Raw genomic sequence first — 23,225 nt, 5'->3', positions numbered from 1 at the left:
CCTTTAGTACATTTTTAAAGTGACATGGTCAAAAATATGGTACATAAAATATTGAAATATCGACATTGATTTCGAGAAACAGCACTTCAAAGTGCTGGAATGGAATTCTTAAGAATGGATTCATGTGTTATTTAATTACAGATCGACAATAAATAAGCAATAAATTTCTCATAAATAGCCTGAATTCACTGTTGCATTATGAGCCATTTTAATATGTTACAGAAAATAATTACTGCATGTAAAAATTCATATCACATTCTTGTTCAGCGTCTTAAAATGAAAAGTCCAACATCAGCAAATCAAAGATCGGCGATTACTTGTATCAATACAAAAGTCCAACATCAGCAAATCAAAGATCGGCGATTACTTGTATCAATACAAGTCAATAAAGACAAAAGTCCAACATCAGCAAATCAAAGATCGGCGATTACTTGTATCAATACAAGTAATCGCCGATCTTTGATTTGCTGATGTTGGACTTTTCATTTTAAGACGCTGAACAAGAATGTGATATGAATTTTGACATGCAGTAATTATTTTCTGTAACATATTAAAATGCCTCATAATGCAACAGTGAATTCAGGCTGTTTATGAGTAATTTATTACTTATGTATTGTCGATCATTAATTAAATAACATATGTATCGGTACTTGAGAACAAGTAACGAACGAAAATCGATCCTTAAAGTTTCATTCAGCATTAAAAGAAAGCAAGTGCATGAAACATTGTGAAGTAACTTTTCTTGTCTGTAAAAGGAAAATCAATTCTTACTGTTCTTTTGTTGGTCTGACGGCCATTAGAATATTGGCATCGCGATGACTCTAGAAGTGCGCATACTCGATGTCTACGGTTCACCTGTTGCACAGATGCACGAAATTCCGATGCTCGCCCGTAGAGACTACGACTGGACGACCGTAGATGTCAATGTGAAACGGTGTAATGTGGTGCATGCCTTCGGTCTGGCATGATGTGGCTATTTATAGTGTTCCGTGAAGGTATTGATCAAATACTGGACCAAGGAGGGCTGCGATTAGACGCAGTGAGCTGAACGGAAATCGTTGCAGAACTCACCAGCACTGCGATGGAACTAACGGATCTTCCGAACGAGGTAATCCTGGTATTTCAAAGATTGAATATCGCGAATACTAACAGCTTCATTTTGCTTACAGCTTTTGGGTAAAATCTTTTCCCAGCTACCGGTGGATGAGCTAGTAACGGTTTCGTTGGTCTGTACGGCCTGGAGTGACATAATCCGTAGCTTCATCCTACCGAAGCATGCCGTCCTGCACTTACGTCCTGTGCATCCCGTCACCCATCAGCTGGTCCCAATGGAAGCGCTTCTCAAGGAGCAGAGCACCAAACCGTACCCAAAGTGTCACGTGAAGCTTACCATTCCCAACGGAGATCTCCCGCAAACGACGGAGTTTCAGGAGTATTTCCGTCGCCATGGTAATAGCTTGAAGTCTCTAACGCTTCAGTTACCCGAGCTGAGCGAGGATGTGCTGCAGGTATTTCCGACGCTTTGCAACTTGGAGAAGCTGTGCGTGACGAGCGAATCGGAATCGGCTTATGGTGCCATTCCGGGAAATATGGCCACTGGACTAGGCTCGCTCAAGTGTCTCAGACATTTGAAGCTCCATCTGCCGACACATTCTATCTTGCGCAGTCTTTCGATGCTACAAGCTGCACCGCTGGTATCACTGACGTTCGAACGGTTCGAGATGGAACTGCATCATCTACGGGTACTACTGAATGACCATCAAGGTACATTGCGTGAACTGACGGTGCGTGTAGAGGAGATGAAACCGCTGCTGATGCTGCTTAACTCCTACGAGAAACTGAGGCTCATCCGTCTAAACCTCAAATCGGGTGGCAATGAGGATGATTTCTCTGATGCATTGATTCAACTGTACGAAAGACAATCGGCGCATCTCCGTTCGTTGACGATTGGCTCGGAACTATCGCTTCGTGCCGTCGATGCCTTACCAAAAAAACTACCGGATCTACAGGAACTGGACATCATTGCCGAGAGCATTAACAATTGCCGAGCGTTCGGCGAGATGCGGCATCTACGCCGGCTCACGATGTGCCTGTACGATGTGCGTGCTTGGGATGAGACGGTGGCCATCGAAAGCGTCAGTGATCTCTCGCTGGCCGTCACATTTCCGCTCATTTCTCCCGCCATCTTTTGTTCCTTTCCCAATCTGCACCGGTTGTATCTGGAGGACGTGGACGACGAAACGCTCATGCGGGACATTGTCGTCGTGCGCACGCTGATGGAGAAGATGGGCAACGTTCGGGTATTGGATTTGGAAAACTTTGTGTTCCGCGAGCGTGAAATACTGAACGACGGTGTACAGCGGTTCGAAGAGATGGAGAACCTCGAATGTTTGAAGTACAGCTGCCGAGATATGTCGGATGCTTCGCTACTGACCTTCACGCTGCCGAATTTGCGCGAACTGTGTCTTACTCACTGTCCAAATGTGACATTCAAAGGAGTGTCCTTCCTGGTTCGTAACTGTCCATTGCTGGAGCGGTTGCATCTGGAGTCGAACAAGCAGGAACTGAAGGATGATTCCATTGGACTCATCACTCGGAATCTGGCCCGTTTGCGAGGACTGGTGCTGGTGAATCTACGAGCGTTGACCAATGCATCCATCGATGCGATAGTTGAGAATTGCTTCTATCTACAGGTAAGTAACAGTTAGTGGAGCTGTTCTTGCAATTTGAGAGTTGTTTAACTTTTTTATGTGATATTCCAGGACTTGACTGTAACGCATTGCGTTGGGATTACACTGGAGAAGGGGGAAGCGATTGCGAAGCTTGCAGTTGTTAGCTCTTTAAAAAATCTCGTCTATTCCTAAATGTAATCTTACAGCAGATACTGGCAATGAAGTTGATCTCCAAAACGTCTTCAACTGATACGCAGCTTTGCATCTCCTTCCGATGGCACCTCATGCACTAAAAGTCGCGAATGGTATTACTATTATTTTATTATTGACCTATTGGATTCTTTATGACATCTTCTTGGCTATGTACTATGTTCAGTCATATCTATCGTTGATCCTGCAATAAAAGATAAGTAATATCGCAAAATCGTTGTTGAATTAGTAGGATGGCATAGTCTAGTTGTTCGTGTGTGGTTCTTTACGCAACTGTAATAAGAACTTCGGCTTCGATGAACGCCCTCGAATGTCTCGTCATTCAAATTCGTATATTGAACTGGACCTACTTGTGGGTCCTGATCGTGGTGCTTTGATTACAGATGTGTGTAAATCAGGGCTAAGCATTGCATATCTGCATTGTTAGAACTGTAAATTTAGGTTGAGAGTTACATTGGCATTTGGAGTTATAAGCGGTAGCGAAAAACAGGTTTATAATTTGCCATATCTCTTTATTTGCTGTCGTATATTCTAGTGTCGACAAATACAATACTTTCATAAAATGATTTATGTATTTCATAAGGGGATCCAATTACATCTCCACGACATTCCCTTAAATTCCGCCACATAAATCCTGTGAGTAGACCATCTTCCAGCAATATTCGATTATATGGTTGGTATGATTATGGTTCGCTCTACTATACGCTGGATGCCGCTATCACACAAACAAACACACACACACACGCGCGCGTATACGCAATCATTCACCCAAACACGCTGTGAAGAGATTGTTACCGTGGCATTAATAAAACGTGAACAAATCGGCTTCGTCTCGCTAATCTTTAACAAATTTCAATACCATTTTCGGTATTGCTACACAAAAGCATCTAAACCGACTAATCTCACTATTATGCTTTTTCTTCCTACCCCTCCCTTCTCTCAGGTCACACGGATTACTATCGTAAGTTGCTCGTTCGGTAGTTTACTTTTCAAAACCAGAACAAAATTAAAGAAACGAGTTGCAATGTGTCACATGTACCTTTTGCAACCTCTTCGCACCTCATCGAATTAACGTCTACTATAACAACTCTCACTCTCGTGCCTCTTTTTGCCAGTAATGGACACGGGTCGTAAACACGGTGTTCTGCTGCGCATCGTGTAAAGATTGAATTCCAAAGCTGATAGCGATACGTGTCATTTCTGGTTTACTCTTGCACTATGGTGTGATTTGGGTTTTCATGTTGCTGATTGTTCAACTTCGACATTCTGTCTTGTTAGCCAGGGTATCATAATAGGCAGATAAATGAGATGAATATTATAACTTAAGTAAAAATTTATTCCGCTGCCACGTGCCACGATATATCAGAATTTTCTGCCTAAGATTCAGATAGACATAGATAGAATTATATTCTTTAAATGTACGGAGTAAAATGAAGTTAGATGTATCAAGAGAAACCTATTCTACGTCTGTAACGATCTGAAGAGCGTCTGCTTACTAATATGCTTCAAAAACCTGCTACTTCTAAAATTAATGTTTTGTAAATGAATTGAGTAGCATTTGTTAAAAGTTACACTTTTTCACACGTCCCCTCACATATCACGTTTCGTCATCGAGAGGTGTCTCTCGAACCCGCACTACTATCCACTATCGATTCGCGCTATTTCATGTGATGAGATACGATCGAGATTAAGCTATATACAATACCAAAGAACACTAAATGATAAAGTTCCTGCCACCGATAGCCATTGCGTTTGCGTTTGCTTTTATAGATTATCTAGAATATTACTAAGCCTTATACTGCTCCGGTTTTGAGCTAACAGTAGTTGCAGTTTGTATAAAATTACGTACCCCACCGGTGTGTGTAGTAGTATATGTTGGTTTAGCAAAAGAGAGAATTTGATGCACATTCCGCAGGATTGGCGTTGGTGTGGTTTATAAAAACGCTACCGATTGCATGTTGAGTAACGTGTGTGAGAGTTATACTATTGAAGATACTATGCTGCATTGATCTGTTGTTGTTGTGTTTGTATGAAAGCGTTACCTCTTATTTTACCTTGGCCGTGGCGACGATACATTCAATTCTACCATATATACATCCTGTTCTCTAGAGCACGTTGATGCACCTTCATGTGAAACATTTTTCATTATTGTCCACTTCATTAGGGACACCGAACGGCTGGGACGGCAGGGAAGTAGCATACTATTACTAGAGAATAACGCAGGAAAGTGATATTCGATCTTCCCGATCTTCTTTTCATACTCTTGTCCGGTTAATGCTACCACACACATATTCTGTGTGTGTGTGTGAAGCTATGAGATCGTTCCGTGATGAGAGATTGTGTTATCGTTGGCCACTGGCGACCTCTTAATTGATTATGCTTCTCCTTCCGTTCGAGTCAATTCTTTAGCATAGGTGTTTTGTAGCTTCTTGATTACTTTTGGTTAAACCGAGTACCGCCGAACATCGATACAGCAGCGGCGTATAAATTGTCCAGCATAATTGAATCATTTTGAATGCGAAGCAATCGATGAACTCGGTACTCGGGATGAGGAGGTTGATTGGATAGCAACAGCAGTAGTAGCAACGGTTGTTGATGCGGCTGCTGCTCTGCTAGGTTCAGTCTCATGCGTTGCTCATCATCGAGATTTTAAACTGTTGGAGGAGAATCCCGACTGCAGACTAGTCATCGAGCCCTTGTAGTTAGCTGAGCTGAGAGTTTCGTGGAAATACATCACTTGAGCTGGCCCATCGCTGGACGGTGGGCACATCCACTGCAGTACATAAGTGCCGGTGCTGGCCATTTCATGGGAGCCCTGTAACCGAACAAGTGGACATTGAATATTAGTTTGCTTCATCCCGTTGTTCATTTCATCAGGGTAAATAAAAGGTTCCAAACCTGTACTCCTTCCTTTGGCCGACATCTAACGCTCTGTTCTATCTTACTGTAATTGACCCCTTCCTTGAAGTCCGAGGTATCGAACACGGAGCAGAAATTATCAGCTGGATTGACAAAATAAAAACAGAAACATTAAACCGCACACAACACACCCGTTCCTGTACACCACAACTTACCATTGGCATTGCGTTCGAACTCCTTGTTCGAATGGTACACGGTGAACAGGGTGTCATTCTTCAGCACCTCAAAGTCCCAGGTGAGCACACTCTTTGGATCGGTATTGCGAAAGATCAGCTCGAACAGCTGGCCTGGTTTCAGATCGACCGATTTGTACAACCCGTGATGATCGTGCGCCTGGACGGCACCACCGTTGCTTTCTTCTATCGAGTCCGATTTGTAAAGATGCTTCGGCACAAGCCCTCCCTCGTGAATCAAGGTCTGCACAAAGGTGAAATATGGCGTACGAGATATTTGGTAGAAGAACATGTACGAAATGATCGGGCGATCAGTGGAGAAAGGATCAGTAGATATTAATAGCGCGTGATGAAAATAGATCTCGAAGGATCCCGAGCACGAAAGCGAGCCATTTGGTGGGCGAATGTTGGGCTGATGGAATGGATTGTGATCGATGGTTGGAAGGCTAGTTTTGAAGGGCTAGTTAATGAAGACGTTCCTCTAAGGCATGGTTATAATTCAGGTGCATCCGTAGCAATTCACTCATGCACAATTGACATAGCCGAGCGGAAGCTAGAGATGAGTGTGCAAATCTGTTTCGAAAACAAGCTGCTACTAATGATCAGTGAGGTCTAGGCAAAGCGGAACTAGATATCTATACCGTGATCGATGCGGGTGCCATTTCACATGGGAGCTGATGATCGCTAGCGAATTCATTTATGCATCGCGAGCTAGCCATGGGTTAGCAAATGATCGGACTTACTAAATGAAAAACGTAAACGCTAAACGGTATCTTACACAATGACAAGCGCTCAGAAAGCAGCGCGTGAACAGTTTCGCTGGAACCGCTTCCGCCACGGTGGGTATGTCTGGCTGCACGGGAATGTGACGACGAGGAGGAGGGGGATAGTGGTTAGTTCAGAACATGCTGGTTAGTAACGGACAGATATTCCGGACACCGAAACACACCGAACGTGAAGACAAATTTACACAATGCTCTATTATCCAACAAGCGGACTCTGGGATGGAAGTTCGAGGTTAGATTGGAAGGCATTCCGGCAGGACACGACGTACAGCGCGCGCTATTGAGATCAGTGGCTGATACGTACCGTACAGGATCCTCCGAGAAAGCTAGGTATCTTGTCCGTGTGGACGTACTGCTCGATACCGTCCTCCATGTGCATGCAGTCGGGTCCACCGAAGAACAGAAACTTGGAGCGCGTGTTCTCATCTGTGAATCCAAAGCACAGTGGATTAGATTGGCCTCTTTTTTGTCACAAAACAATAGAATTCATTTTTTTCTGAATGTAATATTAGACTATTTTTTTAAATACTTTGACTTCGATAACTTTGACTTTTTGAGAACTTTTTTGATAACACTAATTATACGGATGCATGTCTTCAAAAATGCATCGTTGTTTCGTGCTTGCTCATCTGATGCGATTCGATGCTCTTTGATTAGATTAGAAGTTTTTCCAGAAACGAGGTTTTGTTAAATTTTCAGTATTTCAGCTTTTGATAGCATTTTGAAATTAGAAAAGTGGTGGTTTCTATGATTTGGTTTGTAACACGAGTTTTGCATAATTATGCAAACCAAAATATCAATAATTCTGATATAAAACGCATCGAGTCAACCTGGTAAATAATTTGCAGATAAAGAAAACAAAATTTCAAAAGATTCTGCTCACTAGTTTTGACGCTACGATGAACACCGAGTAATAAATCATAGATTTGGGGAAATACGCTTGAAAGCAGCGAGATGCATTAAACCAAGTATGAGGATCGATTTTCCAAAAATAATATTTCAGGGTTTCTTCGATTGATCCAAAAAAAATACACTACACTTTTGAAAAATTCAAAATTTAGGAAAAAAAAAATCGAAAAAAATTAATCCGCAGCCCACCTTTCTGGCTTCCCTAAACTCACCAATAAATGCACTGACGATTGTCCAGAGTACCGGGAACACACGGGGCGCACGCACAATCAACACTCGGCCCATCGTTTCCGGGTAGTTCTTCTCGACCGTTTCGATGATGCGTAGCAGTGCCTTAACCCCTGGGCGCCACAGATGCCGCATCGACAGTCCATCCAGATCAACCAGTAGGCACCAGTTCCAGACGGGTTTGTCAAACCGTTTTGTCGCTTCCTTCATGAGTTTCAAACCCTCCTCGCATATGTGCAGTGTCTGGTTTAGACGAAGATCAAAGGTGGTACATCACACGTGTGGTGTGTTAGGAGCTTCCGATAAGAACCAAGAACTAGGACGCAATCGAGTGCGCAAACGCTCGTTTGCCAACAGGATGTAGCGCAAGCGAGCGATAAGGTTGTCAATCGTAAGGTTACCACTATGACCCCATGGCACTTCGCACATCACAAAATCAGAGGCCATTGACCGTTTGCCAACTTACCAGCTTGAGCAGTTCATCTTCGCCGACCGATTTCAGCAATCCCTTTACGTCCATCGTGCCGAGCCGCAGTATGTAAAGTGGCCGTCCATCACGATCGTGATGATGCCATCCGCCCGGGAAGTACTTCTCCACGACCGCGGGCATTTTGTATTCGCCGAGAATGTCATCGATCCGGTGCTCCTTGCGCCACTGGAGCGACTCCTGCAGCATTACCGTCGCCTTGTCGATGCTAAAGTCCCGTGCTCGAAGAAACCGCAGCAACGTCTGATAGTCTGGTTCCGGTTGGTCGGGTGTATCCTCGAAACGCTTGCGGAACTGTACCAGCTTCGATTCCTGCAGTGGTGTTAGCTGTCCGAGATACTTGGCGATGTAGTCCGCATCGAGGATCGAGTTATCACGCAGCAGCGGCGGCTTTTCGGATGTGGCCGTACTGTGTCCGCTGGATTGGACGTGGGTAGTTTGGCTTTCGCATGCACTACCATCGTCGACCCACCGTTCCACGTGCGTCACGCCTTCCTGCTTCAGTTCATTCACAAAATACTCAATGATTTCCTTGCCCTTGAGCGTCGTCTGCGTGTACTGCTTCATGCCCATCTTTTCCATCGAGTGCTCGATGCCGAAAAAGTTCTTAATGTCCAGTGTGGCCGTTTGGTCGAAGCACGTCCAGTCCGGGTTTTCCGGGTGCGCATAGTATCGGCACTTTTCGAAGATTTCCACGCGCGTCGCAAAGGACTCGTTGGTTGCTTCGATGCTGAGCGTGCGCGTCTTCATGTCGAGGAAGTTCTTCTGGATGAAGAACACCACATCTACGCCGATGATCTTTTTGATCAGGTACGGTGCTTCGACCGCGATTTTGCAGCGCCGCTTCGTGTCTCGACGGGCCCCATTCTCGTACAGCTTGTCCTCGATGATCTCGCAGTCGAGTACGATGGGCATCTGGGGACAGGTAGGGAACCGGCGTTCGTATGCCTGTAGGGAATGAACGAAGGAAATGATCGCATACAATCGTAAGTGGATATCTCCAAGCCAATTCCCGAGTACTAATTATCTGTATAAATTAGCGTGTGTAGCATTACTAATGATATCATTATTGATATGCCACTCAAATAATTCCAGTTCATTAGAGATCAAGTCGTTTTGCCAAACATATCCGCTAAAATCCCGAAGACAGCGCAGAGATATGCCCTATCAATATTCTTTCATCTCAATAAGTTCTCGGTCAATCGAGCGCAGGAAGGATGGCTGTTGGTCCTTTCATTGCGTTAATATCCTAACCAATCGGTCCTGAGTACAGTCGACATCATCCTAGTGCCTTAGGTTGAAGTATGGCCGGGTCGTGTGTCGTGGGCGAGCACAAACCATATCTTGCCCACATTGCCGTGGGTCATGGGAACGGGCACATAGTAGTATGGGCGCCGCAAAGGCTTTCCACGAATCGGCGCTGGCACGCTGTTGAATCAAGAGACCCACGGGCTCTGTTTGCGTTGTTCACTTCAATCAATAGGGCCGCCCAGCAGGATGATTATGGCGGTTAGTTAGGATAAAGTTTTATCAATAGCCCATCGCATTCTGGTCCGGGGGGAGTATATGTCAATCAAACTGCGTATTTACTCCATTTGCACGCGCCTCAAAGCTACCAATTGCGTCGTAAAGGAGGAGCAGCGCCAAAGCACCGGAGGGACACGAATGGCTACAATAACGATAACGATGGATTTAGCTGTGTCCTTGGTTGATTTGAGTCCAGAAGAAGAAAGAGACGACGAGGAAGAAAAATGAAGCAACATAAAATCCGTAATCAATAAATTAAACCACAATTAGACGACAATCAAGGTCGACGGTGGCCTTAGCTGTTGGTGATAACCCGTACACCCGACGCAGCGCAGGAGAGTATCCAATTTAGACAGCATTCACACGGAATGGAGCCCAGTTGCCAAGGACACCGGACACGGGAAGCTTCCTGTTTGCCGTAAATGGCCCCATGGCATCGTGGCGGAATGGCTGGCTGGCGCTGGACCGAGACGCGTACCCCACTGGGTGGCACAAATGAACCCACTCAACAGCCACCGAGAGATGCTAGACTGTCTCTTTGGCTTCATGTTTTCCTGCTCGCTGGGCGCTGATTGTGCAATTTATAAATAACATTCGCCAACCTCTAGCTAGTATACCGTCATGGAATCTGCTGCGGTGCACGACAGTACACGAGAGGACACGGGCACAGGTGTGGAAAAATGATACTTTTCAGCATCATTGACAGGCACGTGAACACCATGGTGTAGCGGTGCCAGCTTATCATACTAGACACTAGAGCACTTCTCCTCCCGCAATGATGATGAAGAAGGGCTCCTCTTCTACCCCCAAAACCCCCGGCAGTGTACTCAGTGCCGCCAAGGTATGCAATCCACCTAAGCGTGTACGATGCTTTATTGTTTTCGTCGCGTGTTGTACGCCGCTAGCGCAGAGCGCGAGCGGTTGAATTGCTCCGGCATTGTTTCTCCCGCGAAGCAGGCCGGGAAGCGTTTCCAAGCACGAGACTGTGGTGGTGCTCCATGACTCCACCTCTCGGGCGTGTAGGCGGTTTCACTTGTTGAGTTTGAAAAATCAAAAAATAAAAAGAGACTAAAAGCGAATGTAGAGAAGCGATTTATCACGCATGTGTTGTTCAATTGCCAGCCGACATGTTGGCAAACACGTTTGCGAAAAAGATCGAACCGAATCGTGCGCGAAATGGCAAAAGGTATGGAATGTGGAGTGAGTTTTTTTATCTTCTATTTTTTATTCGGGCTCTTGGTCTTTCCGAGGAAATGGTGAACCATCGTAGGTCAAGTGGTTCAGCAAACATTGAGGACAAAACGAAAAGAGTGGCGCCATCACTGTTTACTCCCGATAATGAGATCGCGATGGAACTGCATCAAATGAAGGCAGCTAAGGACTGTACTCAACCTACAATATATACCATTCACCTCCAGTTATCGAAAAACCATTCATAATGATTCAAATGGTTTACTTTATAAATTATATTTGAATGGACAATCTTTACAATCCATAATATAGCATGATTACAAAAGTAAACTCATTTAGGTTTTATAGTTAGAAAGGGTTGTTTTTTTTGGGTTTAGTCGTTAAGACTATAGTAAACAAAAAAGGTAGTATCAAGTACTTAAGTTCCTGTCGATTATGAGGAATCATTTTCATTTTATTACATAAAGTGAAATATCAGAGGAAAAATAAATAAGATAATAATAAAGATAACACCTTCCAAATATGTTTGTTTAACTGTTTTTATCATAGCTCTGACCGTATTATACATTATTGAAAGAAGCATGCCATACAGGACACTGTAATTAAATTAGTATACAATTTGATTCTCTATAAATTAGGTGGATTAAAAAAAACTTATTATGGAGGTGTTAGATATTTGGGATCAAATCGCTTCGATTAATCACGTTATGTTGGAACGGTGACCTGTCATTTAATATTGGATTGATAGAATAGGTAGGATGGGCTGCTATTTAAATATTCATGTAAAAATGGTCACCCTCTAAACGGACAAAAGGACATCAACCTTCAAGGCATATAAAAGCAGATTATGGGAAAATAATAGCGAATATGTGGGTTTGTGTTCATATGGCGTTCAATGTAAACTCATTTTGTTAAATTTGTTAATAGCAGAACACTTATCGTTTTGTGATCGAAGTGACAAAATCTAATGTTTAATTTGGAAGCAATAAGTGTAGTGGTAGTAAAAATTCAATGGAAAATCTTCAAATTGGTGAAGTGCCATCGATTAATGTTTTGGTTAAAACGTAACCAGCCTACGTTTGCACTTATTAGTAGTATCGGGTGTCTATCTAATAGGCAGAAATTAAAATTTTAATTTATCAACCAGGACGAAAATCGCTGGATGTTTAAAAATCTCGACCATAGACAATGAACTTAAGATTTTTTGGCTTTGCCCTTCAGTTACTGCCACTTACGTTCTCTGTCTCTCGATCGCTCGCATACTGTAGCGCCATAGAACAATTCCGAACGTTGAAAGTGATAGATTAACCGTTTAATTAGTACGTGGTATTGTGTCGCTGCCTTGCACTGTAGTCGAACGAAGAATCCAGAGAACGTTTGAAGTGATTCTACCGTGCCGAGTGCTATAATTTGTCTTTACTCAGTGATTACTGAGCCGGAGGTATAGTTACCCTTTCGCTATCATTAGTGCCACGCTCGGGGTGTGGATTGAAACTTCAACAACGCCATATCACTAGAGCGAGTAGCGAGTCCCAAGCCCTTGGTGTGGATCTTAGGCTGGAGGTCTCTAGGCAGATTGGGTGCCTCCAGCAACTCAAGGTTGACCCCTTCGCCGTAAGCCGATGACATACTGGCAACGGGCTGTGAACTATGACATACCATAGGCCCCCACACTTGGCCGTGAAAGGTCGTTTGCGTATCGGCACACGCTCCACGTATCCAGACGGAGTAGATGCGGGTCATTCTCCTGGTGAGAGTGCTGTGCTGCTGAACAAACGTTTGCGTAGCACCGACTCCCGACCTTTTACTTGGGCCATCTATTTCCTTACAATTTATCGAATCCTAATATCTGCTGTTCGATCAATACCAATTCCTGCGACTGTGGCCAATCACGGGACCAGACGAACGACCGAACACTTGATTATCCAATCAGCTAGATTGGTCCACGGACTCGAGGGGTCTATTTATCCCTGTGGTACCGCGGGTTATAGTCGTCGATACTTGGGTGCGTTATGGGCGAGGTGCTGACGGTGGTGTCCCGTCTTACTTCGTCATCCCTCTAATTGACTATAGCATTTGGGAACAATAAATGTGAAACAGGTATCGATCGATCGATCGGCGAGCTCATTTGTTTGAACTCATCACGTGACACGGGTTCAACTAATAGTCGTTGCGTTCCATCGATTTGCTTCGCCCAGGTTGCTATCAATCATTCAAACGACACCACGCAACGCTCCTTTCATGTGACCCAAGCCAGTAACGACCGGTAAGCCTGTTGCCTGGACTGCAATGACTGCAACTATTGCCAACAGCGGCCCTAGTGCAGCCCGAGCTGCACTCCACCATCACCGATGGCGTACTTCAGGCGTTCAATTATTTAAATTTGCAACACATTGCGCCCAGCAACGCTTTGGCGAGCCGTGGATAAGTGCATTACGTCTTGTGGGGTAATTTATCATTTTAAAGCTCCCAATTGGTCACTTGCCAATCAGTGGCGTACGTAGGACACGGCGAGAGCACTTTGCAACCTTGACTGCGTTGTTGTGATGTCATAGACATATGCAGAAAAGTCTTAAGGGACTCAGGTTATTTCGGGTTAAAAACAGGCTCCCTTTTGACGATATCTGAGTTGAAATTACGAAACTTTATTTTTCCGTCTGAATGTCAATTCAACTAAAACACTTCAAGAATATTTGATAGTAATTTAATGAGTGTTTGCTAAGGCCATGGCATTAATTTCGGCGTGGTATGTCTTCAAAAGTGCTTTTTGCGGTGTCCGTTGTAGTTCCTAGCTAAATGATCAAAACTATACATCTCGATACTCTTTGGTATGCGCAGAAGTTTTTCTGGGAGAAAAAGCCGTCCGAAGAAAATGAATTTTACATAATTATTAAAATAAATGTTTCATTAATTTTTACCCAAACTCACCGCGGTACCTCGAAAATAATATACAGATCAAGCGTCCATAATTTCAAAAGGATTTGTCCAAAAGATGTTTGTGCTATGATGAACATCGACTTTCAAAACGTAGGTTTGGGGAAACATCAAAATCAAATCAAATTTTTTATCAAAAAAAAAAAGCACAATATTCTTGAAGGAATCTGCACTCATGAAAACATGTATAAAAAATAATACCCAAGGCCCCCCGCTAACAAGCCAAGTTATCGTTAAGCGCACTCGACCATTATATTCAAGGATCATCACCTGGCGTTCAACCCTAGCAACATCTCCTTTACACGAAACGTCCGAGCAAATATTGACAAATGGTACGCTCCAATTTACACCCTTAGGTCGATCGATGCCGATGGTTTCGTCACCGGTGCGCCACTTGGGGCGTTATAGTGAGGAAATTGGGTCGCGTATGTTAATACCCTAGACCGAAGGGAACCCTTCAATGGTAACTGTAAGGGATTTTAAATTATTAATCCCCTTCCCATGCCTACCATCGCTTTGGTTCCGGTGTGAACCCGATCCGGTGGTTTGGTTCAATCAGTCAGTACAGGAAGGAATCCTTCTCAAATGAACGGTAACAAAGAGCAGCCTGAGTGTGTTCGTTTAACATGCTACGGTCTACTGTAAGTTTGCTAACCAACTGTTGGTCATTCTGGCAGGGCCCATGACCGTGTCACACGTAAAGTAAGAATCGTCACGTCATGGTTTGTAATTGTTGTGCAGTTGGATGGTGTGATGTGGATCACGTCTTATTCCCCACGAGACCTACGCGTTCTGGGTTAAGTAATCGGTTTTTTCTACCTCCCAACCCTTGTTTGGTCGAGGCCCGGTGGAAAGTCGATCTGATACCAGGGCATTGCACTGCATTTTCATTCGCGCACACATCCATACGATTGGATGAGTTTTTAGTCCCATTATTGATAAGAAACATGAGAAACAGCCAGGTAGCTAGCAGCTACGAGCATATTTGATGTAACTGTGCGTAATATTTGGGTATATTAGTCCAAGCCATCTGAATAGTATGAAAGGAATTTTAATGATAGGGCTTCATGGCAGAGGAGTATTGATTGATTTCCCTACAACTCTGAAGCATAAGAAAGGAAATAATTCCTTAATTTTAATAAAAAAAAAACATTTCGCGTTGTACTATATTTTTTCAATATATTTTGTCAATAGTGGTCATTTGCCATTTCATGATACACCTTCTCGAACTGTGGCTTTCGGCTCATTTTAAAAGTGTTCTACAGCGATTTATTGGAAAATATATGGTGATTTTGCTGGTTGTGAAGATCCCGAAGCAGTGAATAATTCTGAAACCAAAATGTTGCAATTATTGTACACATAATATAAAGGGTGCGCCGTCTAAATTTAAAATTTAAATGTTGGATAATTCCTCCACTTTTCAGCCGATTTTGGAAAATGAACAAGATTTATTTAGGTTAGACAATGCACAATGTTAGTCATTATTGATAATACGCTCAGAATACGATATCGATCAAATAACCGCTTCCGTTTGACACACAAAACGCCAAGACATTTTGCATTGTATTTGACAACATTTCGGGAGTATTAGCAGCAATTTCCTCTTTGATATTAGCTTAATGATTTTTTGCCTTTTCATGTTAAAACCGCATTTAACTGAATTGTCATTTTTATGATCAATCACACAAGCGATTCATCTCTGGTCAAACATAAAAAGTCAAAGGTTGTTGGTCTTTTACTATTCTTTGCCTTTTTTTTTAAAAGCATTTCCCAAATTTTCTAAAAACATCGGGAAACGTTAATGTCAGTGATTTACGTCTTGCTTGTTTCTAGTATAATTATGTTACTAGTATAATTATAATTATATACTAGTATAATTATGGTAATTTAAATAGGCAGTAATTTGCTAATTTTGTCTCCATACCGCTGTCAAATCCGTATGGTGTACCAACGTCATAAGACTCGTTTCAACACGATCATCATCGTCATTTTTATGGGAATGATCTTCTTTAACCCTAAGACAACATCGAATTTCATGCGAACAAATACAATAAATCACAACAACAGCTTGTAAATGACGTTCAACATCAACCTGTAAGCTGCCTCGGTTGGCACATTCGACCTCACTTTCCGCTAATTTGTTGTTCTACTGTATTGTGAGCGAAGGCGCCATAACGAAACATGCGCGAATAACACGATAAACTCAGTGACGACTGACTGCACAGGCTCTCGACAGACTCCTTGTAATCGTCAGGCTCGGAACAATGTGGCGACAAACACACTTTAAATCGGTTCCTTAAATGTGAAACACTCGTGACCAATCAGACGAGCCAAGTGGCTGAACTGGTTTATATCGTTTAGACTATCGTTTCATAACCCACTATCATCGTCGGTTACGTACCTCCGGTCCGCTTTTCACGACCATGTGCGATCGCAGCACAGTGCATATCTTGAGTGTGAATTGTAGCAAAAGATTGTACAATTTTTTCTCGTCTTTCATACCGCACACCAGCGAAGATTGAGAGTGTTCTCAAGTATTAAGTTGTTTCATAAGTAATTGCGATTTTTCCATACAGCTGACAATGACCATTTTTTTAAACGGTTTCTGGTAATGATACAGTTTATCCTTTTGAGATTCATTAGCTGTCACTTTTTGGTCAATTTTAGTAAAACATCTTTTGTGGTAAAACTTTTAAAGAAGAATCCTTTGTGGTAAAACTTTTAGAGAAGAACTGCGAAATCGGATTTCGTTCAGGAATTTGAAAATAAAAACACAAAATCTATGAAAAATCCTGACGATGTTTATAAAATAATGAGAAGGTCATAGAACGAAATGAAATACACATCCATTTCCTCCATTCGAAGGATTAACCTTCATTCTAAGCATTTGAAAAAAAAAATGGGAATTTACTTTCAATTAAAGAAAACCGCAATTACTTATGAAACAACCCAACAGAACACACTCCAACAAAGCCAGGGAAGAAAGAAGCGAGCGAGCAGCGAGATGTTGTGCCAAATGTTTGGCGCATTTTTATTTACAAACTCATTAATGCTTCACCTCTTCTGCCCAGAGACCGCGTGCCTCTATGGTTTGTTCAAACAGTGAAGCGTCTGGCGGCCGGCAACCGGCAAACGACGCGATGACGCACATTCGAACACAGTCTTATCATTCACATATCGGAGATGGCATCGTTTGCCGATGCTATACACTGCTTGCCAGATTGACCTTTCCGCCAGAGCCTATTCGGTCGCCAGTTGTTCTGGCCACGATGCCCTAGTGTTCTGATCTACTTTTTCAGATTTCGGTGCCTTTGCGTTGACCTTTGAAAATGGCTAAAATCAAAACCACGAGCCAACAAGCCGGACGCGGTCGATATGCACGCGATGGCCGACTAGATCCGAAACAGCTGATTTATATGCCCAGCCAGCTGACGTCGTACGGTGCTGTGTCCTTAGTGACCACCGAAGAGCCATTGGCTACGATTTTACATTACCAGCATGGACACAGTACCTACTCGGCGAAAGGGGCGCGATGTTGCAAGTACTGGTTGGACCACCCTGTACATTTGCAGAGACCCCCGCCCCTGTGAGGCGCCCCAAAGGTATGCCAGTGCGGTAAGTGGCGCTGCCACTGAGTTGCTTATGAATTTATTGCTATTGCGAAAGTTTCTACCACTACTAACCGACCACTACCAGCATACATTCCACCAATGCTGTGCGCGCCAACAACCAATTTGACCAACTTTTGCCACCAACTTGTGTGTGCGTCCGAAGTGGCCACACACAAGTACTCGGTGGGGAGCGAGCGAGCGTGCGCGCAAAACCCTATTACTGGCAGTTTTTGGGGGGAAAAACAAAAATGAGAAAAATCCGCAGGCCCCAGATGTTCCCTCCCTGCCTTGAACTTGCCACAGCTGTGTGCTGTTGGCCGCGCGACTGTGGCTGGGGCACAACCTTGAGACGGGCGCGCACGTTTGCACCGCTCGATTGGTGCATTGTCGCTGGCGCCATGCAGTGTAAATCTTGGTGCGAAATGTGAAATGTAAACCGTCTTCATGCTGAAATGGCAATCAATCGTTTCGTAGAAAGCAGCAGAGTGATCTTTTAATTCAATGTAACATTTTTTTCAATTCTCTTCTCAACGCAATATCGCAACTCAACGAAGAGCTACGTTTAATCGTTAACCGTATTAACCAGGGTCCCCGTGGGGGGCTCCTCGTGAACTTGGAGTGCCCTTTTTGAACCGTTGCCAAACATCGTTTATCGTGATTAAGCATGGATGGCGCCGTTCTCCTGCTGCTGCGGCACTGATTCTTGTTACATTCCGAGGGGCACGTTTCCATTCCAACGTGTGCCGCGCCGGTATTATGATGGCAAAAGTTCTCTAGAGATTGACATAATTTGTGTTCGTCTTGTGATGGATTTATATCCATCCGGCATACATACATGATGCTGCTATACCCATTTATGCGTTACATAAAAGTCGCACCGATGCTTTTGCTTTATGATGAAGATTCTACCTGGTAGCGCACGTAACGGTGAAGGTAAGATTTAAATTGATAAAGTACTCACTCGAGACATTATATACTTTAAAAGCATGAATGCATGCAGCGTTCGTGCTCTCGCCACGTTGGGTTGGCATAAAAAGGTGCCATTTCTTCGGTTACATTTTTTATGGCTTGGCATGCGCTCTTTGACCTAACGATGCGTCCAACGCGGGTCAGTGATTTCTTCCTTCGAGCGAATCTCGAGCTGATGTTGTTTCTCTGATGGCGGTCTTGACTAATTTGTATTTCGAACTGCAGAATGATATTAAAACCGACCTTGGGTTTTATGGGTAGCCCAGACCATGATGTCAGCATGATTGGACAGTCAAATAGTAGTTGATGACGTATCAAAGTTTGGTAATATGTTTGGGCAAATACAAGTCTGATAAAATCGTTGAATGAATCGGCATTTTCCAAACGGCAATGGACACCGTTCTATGAATGTATTAGGGCCAGACAGAATGTTCTAGAGTGTCTGGCAAGGATTTTTTTCAAGACATAAATATCATAACGATAATTTCGTCTTATCTCAAACATATGTTGGTAACAGGTGGGTTTTCAACATCATTTTTCATGGAGTTGTGCCATCCAATGTAACAGCATCCAGCTTTTCGTGCTTAGCACTCAAAGCAGAAACAAACTCATTCTCGTAGGAACGAAAGTTGAATTTCAAACGACTAAATCATGGGTACGGTATGAAACAAAGTTCTAACAGAACAAGTTCTTTCCATTGCTTTGCCAATGAAAGTGACGCCCAATAGTGTGAATCACCCCACCGGGTTGTACCAATAAATTGCATTAAACATCAATCGAAAAGGGGAATGGTAATAGGGAACAGAAATATCCTTGCGAGCGAGTGACGGAGCACGTTGCTGGCGACTTTTACTTTCAAACACGAGCAGTAAACAATCGGATTGAACCGATACCTGAATGCCCCTCAAGAGCCACAGAGTCAACGAAAATAGACGGCATCCGGTGTGCTGCTGTATCCGCGGAATAGTAGCACCACTTTGCAGGTCATCATCGTATCCATCGTACCGGCATGTGCCGGTCAGTTGACGCCTTTAATGACCGCCGGTTGTTTTCAGAAGACCGAACCTGTACGTCGCGCGACATCGTGATGATTCTCGCTCGTTTCTAGAGGTGTTCAAAGTGATTGACTTTGAGCGGAGGTAACCAGTACACGGTTTTTGGATATAGATTTTGAAGGTCGTGTACGTCCATAGTCGTCTATCGTGCGTAGTTCTTTACGTTTGCCCTTGTCAGTCAGTATCTTCCTTTAACATAAATCTAATTCCAGCATTAGGTGTCCTGGGATTGGATTTATGTTAAAACTAAAGCGACTAAGCGGAGCACGCAAGTGCTTTTGATTTAAACCAACCAGTTTGATCCATATTTCTGGCAGCATAAAGTAAATAGCTAGCACATTTTTGCTTATTGATGGTAAAGGTATTAGAGAGGAACATATTTGCTACAATCAAACGATATATCCGTTTTGCATCAAATTAAAGTAGCAATAAGTAGGCGATTGAAGGTCCTTATACTCTTGTGTTGCTGTCGTTGATTATCAACGAGAAATAATCAACAAGAAGAAATATCCATTCGTCCTACGTACACAAAGCTGTTTGTTTTACAATGTTTACAAAAATCGTAATGAATACATTGAAACGTTACCTCAACTTGTAGCTATTAATTTAATTATTTGATTGATAGCGATAGCCACGCTTTTGCAGGTCATGGCACCTTTTACTTACCGCGACTACCAGCTCGAACGGATATTTGTAAATCCTTACAGGAGATTCATACTTTTGCACCATTTTTAAAGGGTAATACTACAATTACTTGAGACTCTAGACAACACAGCTCTGGTGAAAAGACGGATGGACCGCTCAGATCGAGATTTCTGTTTAAGATGCTCTTTATTTTACTGCAAACACTTCATCGGCCAACACGAACTCGGCTGTTCTAGTTTTACGATACCAGCAACTGGGAACCACAATTCGACGACCTTCACGACTTCTGTGGATTTCTAGGAGGGGGCGGGATGTTCACTTCCGCTCGGTTTTCTTCTACTTCCGCACTCCACCGCCAATCCTCCCGATCAGTAACACCCACGATAGAACGAAAGAAGGAGAAATGCGATACCGGAAGCAGGGATGCTTCATACACAGGCGCACACTTTCGCTTCAACACATCCGTGGACCACCTTTGGAAGGACAGCAACAACAGCTAGATCCAGGGAAAATTCCACAATTTTAACATTTACTTGTGTTTTCACTTTTCCCTATAGATCTCTGCCCTCGCTTCAAGACGCTGCCTGCAGAGCTTGAAGCTGGTTTTACTAGGCTAACTTTCACGCCCTCCACACGGTTACAGACACGGTCTTCACACAAATAGACACTTGATCCACTGTATTATCAGAAGGATTCTCGAGGAAACATCGGCACAGGACAGGAAACGGCAGGGACACAGCACGTGATTGGAAAAGCGTCCATGCCACATGAAGCGTCAGCTGCAAATGACGCTAATTTACTCTGAAATTGTTAAAAAAGTTACAAATTTCCCACTTTGTTTTGTTCGAAGCAGACGAAGAAGAACAGAGAAGAAGAAGAAGAGGCACTTTACGGTAACAGCGCAGCTAGACGGTTATGAGAATGGCGAGAATGAGAAGAGAACGAGAATGTCGGGAATGTGAAATCCATAAAAGTACGGAACGAGAATTTTCCCGCTCGTGTAGAAACCGAGAATGGAGAATAGAGAATTGAGAATCAAGCTACCTATCAAACTATCTATGAAATAATGCAGTCTGCTTTTTTGTGTTGGCTACAGTCGTTTTTAGCAACAAATTAAGACGTTTGGTATTGTTTGATAGCGTTTGAAACGGCAGACCGGAGAATTACTCATGTTCAAAAAGAGAATTGCTCAATTATCTAAAATATTAGAAAAATGTTCGCCTTTCTCATTCTCGACATTATGATCGTCTAGATTCGCTGTTAGGCATGTGCGGAGCGAAAGTGGTTCGTCGTTTACATCACTCCGGTTTCGGGAGTCTAGAGTTCCGTGTTTCGCGCCGCGGAACTTTTGACTCCTGGATCCTGAACAGAGTATAAACTCCTTGACTGTGAGAATTTTTGTTAAAATTTTACACTGCATCTAGACGACAAAGAGAAATCTGAGAATCTGCTATACTCTGGTGGTTTCGATTTGCGATTGTGCAAATGAAACAGTGGAAAAATGAAAGAAGATTGTCGAACACCGAGAGGACTGAATTCTACAATACTTTGTTACGGCACAGGACGCCGAAACTGCAGGAAATACGAAATTCAGTTATGAAAATCGCCTGGTTAAAATACAAGAGCAGATGGATTAATTGATCGATGCAATAGCTATTGTTTAAAGATGTTTAACTATGGAAGGAAAATTACTTCGATGATCTTCTGTCGATCATGGCTCTTGCATAGATCGCATCTGAACAAAGCGTTCGTCCAGTTTATGAATTTAATAAACCGTATAGCAACCGTGGCGAATGACCAAGAAATGATAAATAACAATTTTGCTATTATTAGGCCCAATATGCACCACATTTATTTCACACAGCTACGAAAGAACTGATTTGGATGCTGTTAATGGAAGAACTGATTTAGATGTTGATGCTAATCACGACCTGTTGCGTGAGAAAGTTCTCAACTTCATGTCAAAGTTGAATCAAACTCTTGCAAAAATCGCTTACGCACAATTATCAGCAACCTTCTAAACTGAAAGAATTTATCAACAAATCTATGGGGTACATATCCGAAACATAAACGGATCACTGTGGAAATGATCCATTTAAAGTGTTTTGCGAACATCAGTAATTTAGTAGCGGATAACTGAACTTTTCGTTGACGAGTTGGAGAAAGAGTTCCGGAGCATTCATAGAACACATCTTCTTCATAGAACACATCTTTACGATATTCCTCTCAAGCCAAGTCAGAGACTTCATGCCGATTGTAAGGAACCATTTACATCTGCCTGGTGTATGCATATGAAACCGCCCTCCGTGTTCCTATAGCTATATCTACGCCAAATGGAACCGTAGAACTACTCTCCATGTTTCTTTTTGTTCGTTCGGCATCTGTTAATCAAAATCGGTGTTGTTAAAATATTTTTATTGTTTACAAAATGGCAAGTTCCGTCCTTAAAAACTCCAAACTGCGGACATCGCTCATTTTCTGCTTCCATTAAAAAAAAAAAAACCGTAGAATCGCATCAAATGCTTATCGAAGCTTACGGTTAGCATGTTCTTTATGAAACACAGTGCAAAGAGAGGTTTTTAAACCACTTTAAAATTTAAAAATGCCGATTTTGATGTGACTACCAAAAACGTTAGAAGATACCGAATTGCATGGCGTATTGGGCGAAAGGGTTATTAGTGAGCTATACAAGCAACACTCTATCGATTTTGGACCGTGAAATCCGCATAAATCGACCGGAATATCAAAATTGATAAAACAGATCGATTTCGCTCGATGAAAATGCTCCGCCACACCACAGAAGTCCGGCCAAGAAGACTATATAACACCTTAATTGCGAGCATTTATCGCTTGCGATTAACTCACCAGACTTGGCTCTATCGAATCAACATTCATTTGTATCGTTGGGAC

General features: G+C 43.0%; 2 protein-coding genes across 2 annotated transcripts; one reads left to right on the top strand and one right to left on the bottom strand.

Annotated features, from left to right (window-relative positions):
* The first annotated feature begins 977 nt into the window (after positions 1-977).
* Positions 978-2,888, top strand: LOC125949925 (uncharacterized). Its single transcript, XM_049677421.1, has 3 exons — positions 978-1,108; positions 1,170-2,693; positions 2,763-2,888. The coding sequence occupies exons 1-3, from the start codon at positions 1,082-1,084 to the stop codon at positions 2,862-2,864; spliced, it is 1,653 nt and encodes a 550-aa protein (XP_049533378.1). The 5' UTR covers positions 978-1,081; the 3' UTR covers positions 2,865-2,888.
* Positions 2,889-3,388: 500 nt separating this feature from the next.
* Positions 3,389-21,129, bottom strand: LOC125949916 (protein real-time). Its single transcript, XM_049677395.1, has 7 exons — positions 20,337-21,129; positions 8,363-9,331; positions 7,881-8,139; positions 7,064-7,185; positions 5,957-6,218; positions 5,781-5,884; positions 3,389-5,697 (listed from the first exon to the last, which is right to left on the bottom strand). The coding sequence occupies exons 1-7, from the start codon at positions 20,397-20,399 to the stop codon at positions 5,521-5,523; spliced, it is 1,956 nt and encodes a 651-aa protein (XP_049533352.1). The 5' UTR covers positions 20,400-21,129; the 3' UTR covers positions 3,389-5,520.
* Between the last annotated feature and the right edge of the window lie 2,096 nt (positions 21,130-23,225).

Source organism: Anopheles darlingi, chromosome 2, assembly GCF_943734745.1.
Source record: "Anopheles darlingi chromosome 2, idAnoDarlMG_H_01, whole genome shotgun sequence".
Classification (NCBI taxonomy): Eukaryota; Metazoa; Arthropoda; class Insecta; order Diptera; family Culicidae; genus Anopheles; species Anopheles darlingi.
This window is presented reverse-complemented; position numbering and strand designations above follow the sequence as displayed.